The sequence below is a fragment of the Macaca fascicularis genome, chromosome 19 (genome assembly GCF_037993035.2).
Source record: "Macaca fascicularis isolate 582-1 chromosome 19, T2T-MFA8v1.1".
NCBI classification, from domain to species: domain Eukaryota; kingdom Metazoa; phylum Chordata; class Mammalia; order Primates; family Cercopithecidae; genus Macaca; species Macaca fascicularis.
In genome coordinates, this window is record NC_088393.1 from 42908497 (window position 1) to 42922819 (window position 14323).

A 14323-nucleotide genomic window follows, 5' to 3' on the forward strand; every position below is an offset into this window, starting at 1 on the left:
ACAGGCGTGAGCCACCGCGTCCGGCCTTGGATCTTGCTCCTACTTCCAGGAAGGCCCATGTCCTAGCAAGAGAGATGCCAGGTGGTGCGCGCACCCCTCCACCCCCAACTCCACCACCAATGGAGCCTGGGACCCAGAGGCCATGGGTCCTACACAATCTGGAATTTCAAGTCTATAAATCATGGGGGTGGCAGGGAGCCCATAGAAGCTGTTCACCCATCCTGGTCTGCCGGCTCGGCCTCTTGTCCACCCCCTGCCGTGCCCCAAAACACACATACACACCCTCCCTCCTTCCTGGGAGACAGGCCCAAGGAGGGGCCTGGGCATATATAGGAGCCACAGTGGGTGGAGATGGCCAGAGAGGCTGCAGACAGGGAAGGTGAGGAGGGGACTCTGGAAGTCTGGGTGTGGCATAGGGGGTCTGAGGCTCAGGAAGAGGCAGTGCCAAGTTCGGGCCAGTGACTGCCCCACCGGAGCCTGGGTGTCCTCTTCTGCAAAATGCCTCCCCGCCAGGGCTGTGGGCACATCGGTACCAGCCTGGGCCCTGCAGAGAGCTGGAGCAACCCCTCGCAGCTGGGGTGTGGCTCAGAGATGGGGGGTCCGGCTGGCCCTTTACACTCCTGGCCTCATCCTTGCTCATGTGTCCCAGGATGATGGCGTCTACAGCAGCAGCAGAGGCTGAGAAGGGATCTCCAGTTGTGGTGGGCCTGCTAGTTGTGGGCAACATCATTATTCTGGTGAGACTCGCCCCAGTGCTGGGAGCCGAGCGGTTGTGTGGTGGGGAGAGGGCAGTCCTGAGCTCGGGGTGGGGGATGAGGGTCCAGAATTGTCTCTTGGGCAGACTCAGTGATCAGCACAGCCTGGGTTTAAATCCCAGCTCTGGGCCGGGCGCGGTGGCTCAAGCCTGTAATCCCAGCACTTTGGGAGGCCGAGACGGGCGGATCACGAGGTCAGGAGATCGAGACCATCTTGGCTAACCCGGTGAAACCCCGTCTCTACTAAAAAATAAAAAAACTAGCCGGGCGAGGCGGCGGGCGCCTGTAGTCCCAGCTACTCGGGAGGCTGAGGCAGGAGAATGGTGTGAACCCGGGAGGCGGAGCTTGCAGTGAGCTGAGATACGGCCACTGCACTCCAGCCTGGGCTACAGAGCGAGACTCCGTCTCAAAAAAAATAAATAAATAAAATAAAATAAAATAAAATAAATCCCAGCTCTGCCTCTCCCCAGCTCTGTGACCTTAGCAAGCGACTGTCCCTCTCTGTGCCTTCTTTCCTCATCTATAGATTGTGTCCTCATTGCATGAGCTGTTGTCATGTGGATTAATCCATGTATGGTCCTCAGCTCAGAGAAAGTGCCCGACCAATGCTGGCTATCACCATCAGCATCACTATGGATATAAAGCGACCGCCTGGTGCACAGGAGGCCACAAGAAGGAAAAACAAGTGTCTTTCAATTAACGTTGGGTTTTGGTTTTGTGTTTTTTCGTTTTGTTTTGTTTTGTTTTGTTGAGACGGAGTCTCACTCTGTCACCCAGACTGGAGTGCAGTGGCCGATCTCAGCTAACTGCAACCTCCAACTCCCGGGCTCAAGTGATTATCCTGCCTCAGCCTCCAGAGTAGCTGGGATTACAGATGCACACCACCACACCTGGCTAGTTTTGTTTTTTTTTAGACGGAGTCTCCCTCTGTCACCCAGGCTGAAGTGCAGTGGCGAGATCTCAGCTCACTGCATCCTCCACCTCCTGGGCTCAAGCAATTCTCCTGCCTCAGCCTCCCGAGCAGCTGGGATTACAGGCACACACCACCACACCCGGCTACTTTTGCATTTTTAGTAGAGGCAGGGTTTCTACTGTTGGCCAGGCTGGTCTTGAACTCCTGACCTGAGATGATCTGCCCACATCAGCCTCCCAAAGTGTTGGGATTACAGGTGTTAGCCACTGCGCCTGGCCTTGTGTTTGTTTTAGAGACAGGGTCTCGCTCTGTTGACCAGGCTGCAGTGCAGTGGTGTGATCCTATCTCAGTGCAGCCTGCAACTCCTGGGCTGAACTGATCCTCCCGCCTTAGCCTCCCAACTAGCTGGGACTACAGGTGCACATCACCACATCTGGCTAATTTTTTTATTTTTCGTAGAGACAGGGTCTCACTATTGCCCAGGCTGGTCTCAAACTCCTGGACTCAAGCAATCCTCTTGCCTCGGCCTCCCACAGTGCTGGGATTGCAGGTGTGAGCCACCTTGCCTGGCCCATTTGTAATTTTTATGGCCATGGCTATGTTCCCCTCCTCGGGGAAAAACAGCACCGTCAAGGAAGGGCAGGTGAACGAACCATCTCCTCTGTGCCAGTCCACTGCTCCAGCCTTTCCATGTGGCATCCCCTTTCATCCCCGAAGCAACTGGCAGCTGGTGCGTGAGGGTCGGTTGTCTGGCTGGGTCTCTTCTCTCCTGGCCTCTGCTCACTCTCATCGCTGCTCATAGAGGGCGAGGTCTTTGCCCACTTTACTGTGAGGGCAGTGGGGGCTCCGAATGGGGAAGGAACTTGCTGGTGGAGATGCCTGGTGCCAGGGCTGCTGGCCCCGAGCAGACCTTCCTAACCTGCCGCTCTGTCCAGCTGTCAGGCCTGGCCCTGTTTGCCGAGACCGTATGGGTGACAGCCGACCAGTACCACATATACCCACTGATGGGAGTCTCAGGCAAGGATGACGTCTTCGCTGGCGCCTGGATCGCCATCTTCTGCGGCTTCTCCTTCTTTGTGGTAGCCAGTTTTGGTGTGGGCGCCGCGCTCTGCTGCCGCCGGTCCATGGTCCTCACGGTGAGGCCCCGGGGGTGGGAGGATGGGGACATTGAAAACGGAGTTCAGCATCACTGAGTCATAGTAGCAGGTGCCGCCCCAGCCACTAGTGTGAGTTCCCCACAGTGTCACAGTCAGGGATCCCAGGCATCATCTCACTCAGTCTTCCCACAGCCCAGTAACCCAGGCTCTGCGGTTACCCCCATTTAATGAAGAAAACAGGCAGAGACAGGGGAGTGGGGCTCTGCACAGTGGGAGGACTTGAGTAGCAGGGCTGGGAATTTTTTTTTTTGGTAAAGATGGGGGGGGGGGTCTCACTATGTTGCCCAGGCTGGTCTCGAACTCCTGGCTCAAATGATTCTCCTGCCTTGGCCTCCCAAAATGCTGGGATTACAGGCTTGAGCACCTCCACCTGCACCCAGTGCATGACTAGAATTCGAACCCCTGCTAGCTGCTCTCCAGAGTCTGTGCTCATGAACTCTGCCAATAATAGCACAGCTACCATTTAATAATGGTTTACTACATGCCACGAGCTGTTCTAAATGGTTTACTGGATTCGTTCATTTATTCCTCATAGTCCACCAAGAGATACCATCATCATCATGACCCTATTTGACAGAGATTGAAACTGAGGCTCAGAGAAGTGAAGTCACTTACCCAGGGTCACACATTGAGACAGAGGCAGAGTCAGTTTCAACCTGAGCAGACCAGCTCTTGAGCCTGTGCTCTTAATCTCTGCCCACAACAATAACCCACACTTCCCAAGTATCTCTCATGCACCTGACACTAGGGTAAGCAGTTTAGAAAATGAACTTCGTGGCCAGGTGCAGTGGCTCATGCCTGTAATCCCAGCACTCTGGCAGGCAGAGGCGGACAGATCACTTGAGGTCAGGAGTCCGAGACCAGACTGGCCAACGTGGCGAAATCCCATCTCTGAAAAAAAAAAAAAAAAAAAAAAAAAAAAAAAAAATTAGCCAGACGTGATAGCAGGCACCTGTAATCCCCGCTACTCAAGAGGCTGGGGCAGAAGAATCACTAGAACCTGGGAGGCAGAGGTTGCAGTGAGCCAAGATCACGCCATTGCATTCCAGCCTGTATGACAGAGTGAGACTCCGTCTCAAAAAAAAAGGAAAGAAAATGAGCTTCCTCAATCTTCCCAGAAGCCCTTCACAGTTAGTGCTTTTCAACCCATTTACCAGATGAGGAAACAGGCTGAAAGAGGCCAACACCCTCTCCCAGGTGACCAGGAGACCTGGGATTCCAATCCAGGCCCCAGTGACACAGAGACAGCACTGTGCTTCCTCGACAGCCAAGGGTTTTCCAGATTCCCAGGAGCAGCCACTTATTTGATGAACAAATGCTTAGGAGCAGGAGCTACGTGCTGAGCCCTACGCTGGGCACTGGGGCTCTGTGCTGAGTGAAACATAAAAGCCCTTGACCCAGGGGAGTGGTGCTCAGAGGAGGAAGACAGTGAACAGGAGGGGAGGTCAGGAGCCGAGGAGGGCGAGGGAAGACCTCACTGCCAGGGAAAGCAAAGACCTAGAGGCACTGGGGGTGAGGCATGTGTGTAACTGGAGCAAGAGCCTTCCAGGTGGAGGTGGCAGCAAGGGCAAAGGCTCTGAGGCCAGAGCGGGCCAGGATTCCAAAGCAGCTGGAGCTGAGTGAGGAGGAGGTTGGGGGGTGAGAGGACATGAGGCAGACAGGTGGGGAGGAGAACAGTGAGGAGTGGGGATGGGAAAGAAGCGGGAGGGAAGGCAAGTGTTGTGGTCTTTGGCTTTATCCTGAGTAAGATGGAGCCATGGACTCCTTCCCTCCCTCCCTTCCTTCCTTCCTTCCTTCCTTCATTTTTCTAGACAGGCAGGTATGGTGGACTTTGGCTTTATCCTGGGTACGATGGAGCCATGGACTTCCTTCCCTTCCTCCTTTCCCTCCTTTCCCTTCCTTCCTTCCTCCCTTTCCTCCCTCCCTCCTTCTTTCCCTCCTTCCTTCTTTTCTTCCTTCCTTTGTTTTTCTAGACAGGGTCTCACTCTGTTGCCCAGGCTGGAGTGCAGTGGCACAATCATAACTCTTTGCTGCCTTGAACTCTCGGGCTCAAATGATCCTCCCACCTCAGCCTCCCAATGAGCTGGGACTACAAGTGTGCACCACCACGTGCAGCTAATTTTTGTATTTTTTGTAGAGATGGAGTCTCACTATGTTGCCCAGGCTGGTCTCGAACTCCTGGCCTCAAGTGAGCCTCTCACCTCAGCCTCCCAAAGTGCTGGAATTACAGGCATGAGCCACCACACCTGCCCTCTTATTTTCTTATCCTGTATTTAATTTTCGGGCATAACAATTTAACCAAAGCCCTAAAAATTCACCCAACTAGTTTTAAAAAGTGTGTCTATGTCTGTTTCCGCTATTAGTTTGTCATTAACTAAGACATTTTTTCCCAAAATTTCTTTCTTCTTTTTTTTTTTTTGAAATGGAGTCTTGCTCAGTCTCCCAGGCTGGAGTGCAGTGGCATGATCTTGGCCCCCCGCAAGCTCTGCCTCCGGGGTTCACGCCAGTCTCCTGCCTCAGCCTCCTGAGTAGCTGGGACTACGGGCGCCCACCACCACGTCCCGCTAATTTTTTTTTTTTTTTTTTTTTTTGTATTTTTAGTAGAGAGGGGGTTTCACCATGTTAGCCAGGATGGTCTCGATCTCCTGACCTCGTGATCCACCCGCCTCGGCCTCCCAAAGTGCTGGGATTACAGGCGTGCGCCACCGCGCCCGACCTTTTTTTGTTTATTTTGAGATGGAGTCTCGTTCTTTCGCCCAGGCTGGAGTGCAATGGTGCGATCTCGGCTCACTGCAACCTCCACCTCCCGGGTTCAAGCAATTCTTCTGTCTCAGCCTCTGAGTAGCTGGGATTACAGGTGTGAGCCACCATACCTGGCTAATTTTTCTGTTTTTAGTACAGATGGGGTTTCACCATGTTGGTCAGGCTCGTCTTGAACTCCTGACCTCGTAATCTGCCTGCCTTGGCCTCCCAAAGTGCTGAGATTACAGGCGTGAGCCATGGTGACTGCCTTTTTTTGTTTGTTTTTTCGAGACAGAGTCTTGCTCTGTCGCCTAGGATAGAGTGCAGTGGCGCGATCTTGGCTCACTGCAAGCTCCGCCTCCTGGGTTCAGGCCATTCTCCCGCCTCAGCCTCCTGAGTAGCTGGGACTACAGGCGCCCACCACCACGCTTGGCTAATTTTTTGTATTTTTAGTAGAGACGGGGTTTCACCGTGTTAGCCAGGATGGTCTCGATCTGACCTCGTGATCCGCCCGCCTCGGTCTCCCAAAGTGCTGGGATTACAGGCATGAGCCACTGTGCCTGGCCCCCACCTCCCCCACCTTTTTTTTTTCCAAATTTCTTATGGGAAATTTCTAACATAGATTAAAGTAGAGTCCGTGGTATTTGAGCTCTGCATACCTCTCACTTGATTTCAACAACATTAGCTGCAGACTGCCCAGCATTGTCTCCTCTATCCCCATTCTCCCACACTTTTTCTTCTGGGTATTTTGAAGCACATTCTAGAAGCCAAGTCGCTTACCTGGATAAGCTCCAGTAAATACTGGAGCACACATTTCTCTGACTGACAAGCACATTGTTTTAAAGCAGTCAGGCGAATGTGCAGTGTCATCTATCTCCCAGCAGCGGAGCTCACAAATCTACACACAACCTCCTGTTGCTTTATAGGTGAAGATGCCAGGTGAGGACAAGAAAAGAATTTGCATTAAACATCAACTATCAAGCTTTTTTTTTCTCCTGCCCTCCATGCCGTTGGCACAACCCACCAAATTCACCCAAATTCTTTTATATCATCCAATACCCAGTCTGTGACAAATGTCTCTTATTATCTGAGAACATCGTTTTATGTTTGTTTTGTTTTAAGAGACAGGGTCTCACACTGTTGCCTGGGCTGGAGTGCAGTGGCATGATTTCGGCTCATTGCAACCTCCACCTCCTGGGTTCAAGTTATTCTCCTATCTCAGCCTCCCGAGTAGCTGGGATTACAGGCACCCATCTCCGTGCCCAGCTAATTTTTGTATTTTTGCATTTTTAGTAGATGGGGCTTCACCCTATTGGTCAGGCTGGTCTCAAACTCCTGACCTCAGGAGATCCACCCGCCTCAACCTCCCAAAGTGCTGGGATTACAGGCATGAGCCACAGCACCCACACTTGTTTGTTTTGTTTTAAGAGGCAGGGTTTTGCTCTGTCACCCAGGCTGGAATGCAGTGGTGCGATCATAGCTCACTGCGGCCTCCAACTACTGGGCTCAAACGATCCTCCAACCTCAGCCTCCCAAGTAGCTAGGACTAACACTACCACTAGTAGTAACCATGCTTAACTAATTTTATTTTTTGTAGCGACAGGGTCTCACTGTGTTGCCCAGGCTGATCTTGAACTCCAGGGTTTAAGCAATCCTCCCACCTCGGCCTCCCAAAGTGCTGGGATTACAGGCATGAGCCACTGCATCTGGCACAGAATGTCTTTATTTATTTATTTATATTATTATTTTTTGAGACAGAGTTTCACTCTTATTGCCTAGGCTGGAGTATAATGGTACAATCTGGGCTCACTGCAACCTCTGCCCCACGGGTTCAAGCAATTCTCATGCTTCAGCCTCCAGAGTAGCTGGGATTACAGGCATGCGCCACCACACCCGGCTAATTTTGTATTTTTAGTAGAGATGGGGTTTCTCCATGTTGCTCAGGCTGGTCTTGAACTCCCAACCTTCGGTGATCCACCTGCCTTGGCCTCCCAAAGTGCTGGGATTACAAGCACGAGCCACTGTGCCTGGCCCCAAATGTCTTTGTTTTTTAATTTTCTTTTCTTTAGCTTTTTTTTTTTTTTTTTGCTGTCATCTATTTATCCCAGATATTTTTCTCTTTTTATAGTAGACATTTATTTAGTGATTCTAAGTCAATACTTAACTTTGGCAAATATGTTACTTTTTAAATTTCATTTTCCCTTGACATTTTATTATAAAATATTTCTGGCTGGGTGCGGTGGCTCACTCCTATAATCCCGCACTTTGGGAGGCTGAGGAAAGAGGATCACTTGAGCTCAGGAGTCTGAGACCAGCCTGGGCAACGTAGCAAGATCCTATCTCTACAGAAAATTTAAAAATTAGCCAGACATGGTGGCATGTGCCTGTAGTCCCAGATACTTAGAAGGCTGAGGCAAGAGGATCACCTGAACCTGGGAGGCAGAGGCTGCAATGAGCTATGATCCTGCCACTGCAGACCAGCCTAGGCGACAGAGGGAGACCCTATGTCAAAAATTATTTATATATATATAATTTTTTTTTTTTGAGATGGAGTCTCCCTCTGTCACCCAGGCGATCGTGCAGTGGCACGATCTCAGCTCACTGCAACCTCCACCTCCCAGGTTCAAGCAGTTATCCTTCCTTAGCCTCCTGAGTAGCTGGGATTACAAGCATCATCAGGCTAGAGCACAGCGGCGCAATCTCAGCTACCTGCAACCTCCGCCTCCCGGGTTCAGGCGATTCTCCTGTCTCAGTCTCCCAAATAGTTGGGACCACAGGCCCGTGCCACCATTCCCAGCTAATTTTTGTATTTTTAATAGAGACGGGGTTTTGCCATGTTGGCCCAGCTGGTCTCAAACTCTTGACCTCAAGTGATCCACCCACCTCAGCCCCCCAAAGTGCTGGGATTACAGGCGTGAGCCACAAATGCGCAGCCCTAATTTTTGTATTTTTACTAGAGAAGGGGAAACCCTTCTCTAGCCACGCCGGGCGCGGTGGCTCAAGCCTGTAATCCCAGCACTTTGGGAGGCGGAGACGGGCGGATCACGAGGTCAGGAGATCGAGACCATCCTGGCTAACACGGTGAAACCCCGTCTCTATTAAGAAATACAAAAAAAAACTAGCCGGGCGAGGTGGCGGGCGCCTGTAGTCCCAGCTACTCGGGAGGCTGAGGCCGGAGAATGGCGTGAACCCGGGAGGCGGAGCTTGCAGTAAGCTGAGATCCGGCCACTGCACTCCAGCCTGGGTGACAGAGCGAGACTCCGTCCTCAGGTGATCGACCCCTTGGCCTCCCAAAGTGCTGGGATTACACGCGTGAGCCACCACGCCCGGCCTGTCTCAAAAATAAATTAATTAAATTAAATATTTCAAAATACAGAAAAGTTGGAAGACTTGTACAGCGAACGCCTGAATACCCACCACATATTATGGATGCTACTAGTCACACTACCCCAGACTTTTTAAAAACTTGCATTTCCGCAATGATGCGTCCCTGATGGGGTGTGGCTTCACGGGCTCTGCCCGACGGGCCGTCCTCCCTCTGTCTCCCCAGTACCTGGTGCTCATGCTCATCGTCTACATCTTCGAGTGCGCTTCCTGCATCACGTCCTACACCCACCGTGACTACGTGAGCCCGGCGAGGCCTGGGGAGGGGCCTGACCTGCATGGGAGGGGCGAGGGTCCCGGTGCGGCGGGGCGGAGGTTGTCCCGTCTCCCCACCCAGCCCTGCCGACCCCTGCTCTTCCCTGTTCTCCGCAGATGGTGTCCAGCCCATCCCTGATCACCAAGCAGATGTTGACCTTCTACAGCGCTGACACCCACCAGGGCCAGGAGCTGACCCGCCTCTGGGACCGCGTCATGATTGAGGTGGGCAGGGTGGCCCGGGTGCCAGGAGGGCCCGGGGCTCCGTCCACAGAGGCCGATAGAGCGCCCGATGCGCCCTCTTGTAGAGGAGTGAGTGCCTTAAAGACATCCACTCATGAGATCTCCAGGAGAGCAGGGCTGCGGATGAGTAAACCCTTCTGCAGATGAGTAAACAAGCCCAGAAAGGGAAAGTCCCTTGCCCGAGGCCATGCAGTCCATAGGTGGTGGGAGCTGGGATTGGAACCCAGCAGCCTAGCTCCTGACCCCCTGCTCTTAGCCTACACATACTACCTCAACAGAAATGTTGATAATAATAACAATAGTAACAGCACTATTCACTGAGCACTAACTTGGGTTTAACACAGTTCAAAGGACTTTTATTTTTATATTTTGAGATAGGGTCTTGCTCTGTTGCCCAGGCTGGAGTGATCATAGCTCACTGCAACCTCCAACTCCTGGGCTCAAGTGATCCTCCTGCCTCAGCCTCCCAAGTAGCTGGGAATACAGGTGCACCCCACCACGCCCGGCTAAATTTTTAAAATTATTTTTTGTGGAGATGGGGTCTTGCTCTATTGCAGAGGCTGGTCTCGAACTCCTGGGCTCAGGATTGGAGCGATTCTCCCACCTCCGCCTCTCAAAGTGCTGAGATTACAGGCATGAGCCCCAAGTGCCTGGCCTCAAAGCACTTTTAAAGCTTTTTTAATCCTCACGACCACCCCATAAGGGAGATCAGCCTTTTAGTGATGAGGAGACCAAAGCAAGAGGTTGAATATCTTGCATGAGGTCACACAGCTGGTAGGTCACAGAACTGGAAGGATTCAAACTCAGACTTCCAGGTTTGAAGAGATACACTCTTCACCAAATCCAGCATGATATTGCATCGGAAGAGGAAGAAATTGGCTGGGCGCAGTGGCTCACGCCTATAATCCCAACACTTTGGGAGGCTGAGATGGGCAGGTCACTTGAGTTCAGGGGTTCGAGACCATCCTGGCCAACATGGTGAAACCCTGTCTCCACAAAAAATACAAAAATTAGCCAGGCGTGGTGGTGTGTGCCTGTGATTCCAGCTACTTGGGAGGCTGAGGCAGGAGAATCGCTTGAACCCAGGAGGCAGAGGTTGCAGTGAGCCAAGATGGCGCCACTGCACTCCAGCCTGGGCAACAGAGGGAGACTCCGTCTCAACAGAAAAAAAAGGAGGAAATTGACGACTTAAGGAAAACTGAGGTGTCAATGTGGCCCAAGTCCTCTAGCTAGCCAGGATTTGAACCCATGTTTGAAGGGTGCCCAAGCCTATGTTTTCCTCATTCAGGAGCCACAAATTAAATACCTGGATTCCTTACCAAGGCCAGGAAAAGCCAGAAATCTGCCCTTTTTGTGTTATTTTTTCAGCACATTTTATTTTATTTTATTTTATTTTTTGAGATGGAGTTTCATACTCGATTCCCAGGCTGGAGTGCATGGCACAATCTCGGCTCACTGCAATCGCCACCTCCCGGGTTCAAGCGATTCTCCTGCCTCAGCCTCCCAAGTAGCTGGGAGTACAGGGGCCCACCACAACACCTGGCTAATTTTGTATTTTTAGTAGAGATGGGGTTTCATCATGTTGGTCAGGCTGGCCTCGAACCCCTGACCTCAGGTGATCCACCCACCTTGGCCTCCCAAAGAGCTGGGATTACAGGCGTGAGACACCATGCCTGGTAAAAATATTTTAAAATAAGTCAGAGGTACGGGTTTGATCCAAATCCCCCATCAGCCTCCTGGTCCCGGGACAAATGTCGTCTGCTCCGTGCTCACACACAGACACCCACCAGACACACTCGCTTGGAGGCCCAGGACATGGGGAAGTTGGGTCCAGCTGTGTCAAAGGCCAACCCGGCCCCTCCTTGCTGTGTGACCTCAGGCAAGCGACTATCCTCTCTGAGCCCGAGCCCGCCTGACCCCCTGCTTTTCTCTCCAGCAAGAGTGCTGTGGCACATCTGGTCCCATGGACTGGGTGAACTTCACGTCAGCCTTCCGGGAGGCCACTCCGGAGGTGGTGTTCCCCTGGCCCCCACTGTGCTGTCGCCGGACGGCAAACTTCATCCCCCTCAACAAGGAGGGCTGCCGCCTGGGGCACATGGACTACGTGTTCACCAAGGTGTGGCCCTCTGCCCTGCTGCATCTGTCCGTCCATCTGTCTGTCTGCCTCTGGTCTCTGCTCCCTCTCTGATTCTCTCTCTTTCTCCCTCCCTGTGTCTGTCCATCTAGCTTTTTCTCTCTCCTCTTCCCCGCTCTGATTTTCTTGTTTTCTTTTTCTTTCTTTTCTTTTTTTCCGAGACCGAGTCCCGCTCTGTCACCCAGGCTGGAGTATAGTGGCACGATAGCTCACTGCAGCGTCTGCCTCCCAGGTTCAAGGGATTCTCCCACCTCAGCTTCCAGAGCAGCTGGGATTACAGGCGCGCACCACCCTCTTGGCTAATTTTTGTATTTTTAGTAAAGACGGGGTTTGATCATGTTGGCCAGGCTGGTCTCGAACTCCTGAGGTCAAGTGATCCACCCGCTTTGGCCTCCCAAAGTGCTCAGATTACAGGCATGAGCCACAGCGCTGGGTCCCCTCTCTGATTTTCTCGTGCTCTCCCAACTCTCTCTCAAGTCAGCAGGATGCACCCAGGGTCTGTCTGATCCAGACCTGGCACCTGCAACTTTACTCAGGTTGTCCAAGAATAAGAGCAACAATAGGGCGGGGCGCGATGGCTCACACCTGTAATCCCAGCACTTTGGGAGGCCGAGGAGGGCGGATCACTTGAGGTCAGGGGTTCAAGACCAGCCTGACCAACATAGCAAAAATCCGTCTCTACTAAAAATGCAAAAACTAGCCCAGAGCAGTAGCACATGCCTGTAATCCCAACTACTCGGGAGGCTGAGGTAGGAGAATCACTTGAACCCTGGAGGTGAAGGTTGCAGTCAGATGAGATTGTGCCACTGCACCCCAGCCTGGGCGACAGAGCGAAACTCCGTCTCAAACAAAACAAAACAAAGCAAAACATCAAACAAAACAATAGAGCTAGGCACAGTGGCTCAATCCTGTAATCCCAGTACTTTGGGAGGCCAAGGCAGGAGGATCACTTGAGGTCAGGAGCTCAAGACCAGCCTGGGCAACATATTAAGACCCCGTCTCTATAAAAAAGTACAGAAAATTAACCAGGCATGGTGGTGTGTGCCTATAATCCCAGCTACTGGGGAGGCTAAGGCAGGAGGATCGTTTGAGTCTAGGAGGTCAAGGCTGCAGTGAGCTGTGATGGTGCCACTGCACTCTAGCCTAGGCAAGAGACTTAATAAAAGGCAAGAGACTTAAAAAAAAAAAAAAAAAAACAAAAAAAAAACAAGGCTGGGCGCGCATGATGGCTCATGCCTGTAATTTTACCCAGCACTTTGGGAGGCCAAGATGATTCCTGATCATGAGATCAGGAATTCAAGACCAGCCTGGCCAACATGGTGAAACCCCGTCTCTACTAAAAATACAAAAATTAGCCGGGCGTAGTGGTGCGCGCCTGTAATCCCAGCTACTCAGGAGGCTGAGGCAGGAGAATCGCTTGAACGCGGGAGGCAAAGGTTGCAGTGAGCCGAGATCACACCACTGCACTGCAGCCTGGGCTACAGAGCGAGACTCTGTCTCCAAAAAAAAAAAAAAAAAAAGCCAGCCGTAAAAGCAAAATCACCCTCAGACCGTCATAGCCATCAGCAGGGCAGCACCTACTTTGCAGGGCCTGGGTTCAACATCAGCTCCCTTGGGCCCCAAAACCACCCGAGGAGGTGGACAGTGCCATGGTCTCCACTGCACAGGTGAGAAAACCAAGGCTCAGGAAAGGCGGTGACTTTCCCAAGGGCGCACAGTGACTCTCGCCTTCAGCAGCCACCCTCATGGGCGTCTTCTCAAACCTCCCCCATCCCCCTGCCCAGGGCTGCTTTGAGCACATCGGCCATGCCATCGACAGCTACACGTGGGGCATCTCGTGGTTTGGGTTTGCCATCCTGATGTGGACGGTGAGAGGCGGGGAGCCCACAGGCTGGGTGGGCTGGGGGTGGGGGGGGTGGAGTGCCCTAATCTCTCTGCCTCCTCGCCAGCTCCCAGTCATGCTGATCGCCATGTATTTCTACACCACACTCTGAGGGACAAGACGGGAAGGCAACATACACACCCCGGCCTCCTCTACATCCTCCTCCTGCTTCCTCCGGTGGGGCCTGGATGGTTGCCTCATGTCTGCCCTGCCAACCTCCCTAGCCCTTACCTCCTTCCACTTCCAATATCTTTTTCCAGGTTCCTGTGCCTCGGGTGTGCCCTGAAACCCCAGGGCTTGTGTGCACGTATCTTTAGCCTTGACCTCACTCCACTTGGCTGGTTCTTGCCCAACTTTCAAGGGACCTCTCCATGATCCCATCTCACATTCACAGACACCTCTCCTGTAGCTCTCTGAGCTCCTCCTTCATGGCAGGCGTCGCCATTCTTGCTGAACAGTTTGTGATTGCCGTTTGAGCTCTGGAAGCCTTGATTGCCATGAGAGTTCTGTCACGGTCACTTTACTGTCCCCATCATCACCCAGCATGGGGCTGAGCACATACTAGATAGTCAATAAATAAATAAATAAATTAATTAATAATGAATGAATGAGTTTGTTCTTTTTCTGGGTCAAGGGAGAGTGAACAAGAACTGTTCTAGGCCAGGCATAGTGGCTCACGCCTGTATTCCCAGCACTTTGGGAGGCCGAGGCGGGCAGATCACCTGAGGTCAGAAGTTCGAGATCAGCCTGGCCAAAATGGTGAGACCCCATCTCTACAAAAATACAAAAATCAGCCAGGCGTGGTGGTGCACATCTGTAATCCCAGCCACTCCGGAGGCTGAGGCAGAAGAATCACTT

General features: G+C 52.3%; 1 protein-coding gene across 1 annotated transcript; it reads left to right on the forward strand.

The window, feature by feature from the left end:
- The first annotated feature begins 353 nt into the window (after nucleotides 1-353).
- UPK1A (uroplakin 1A) lies at nucleotides 354-14025 on the forward strand. Its single transcript, XM_065536472.2, has 7 exons — nucleotides 354-737; nucleotides 2604-2804; nucleotides 9118-9192; nucleotides 9324-9431; nucleotides 11386-11565; nucleotides 13368-13451; nucleotides 13533-14025. Exons 1-7 carry the CDS (start codon nucleotides 639-641, stop codon nucleotides 13575-13577), a joined length of 792 nt encoding a protein of 263 aa, XP_065392544.1. The 5' UTR covers nucleotides 354-638; the 3' UTR covers nucleotides 13578-14025.
- Nucleotides 14026-14323: the final 298 nt, after the last annotated feature.

Bases quoted from the DNA above. Each gene is read 5' to 3' on its own strand.
- UPK1A (XM_065536472.2), top strand. From the start codon at position 639: ATGTGTCCCAGGATGATGGCGTCTACAGCAGCAGCAGAGGCTGAGAAG. The intron at 9,193-9,323 runs GTGAGCCCGGCG...TGTTCTCCGCAG, and splicing joins CCTACACCCACCGTGACTAC to ATGGTGTCCAGCCCATCCCT. The intron at 13,452-13,532 runs GTGAGAGGCGGG...CCTCCTCGCCAG, and splicing joins TTGCCATCCTGATGTGGACG to CTCCCAGTCATGCTGATCGC.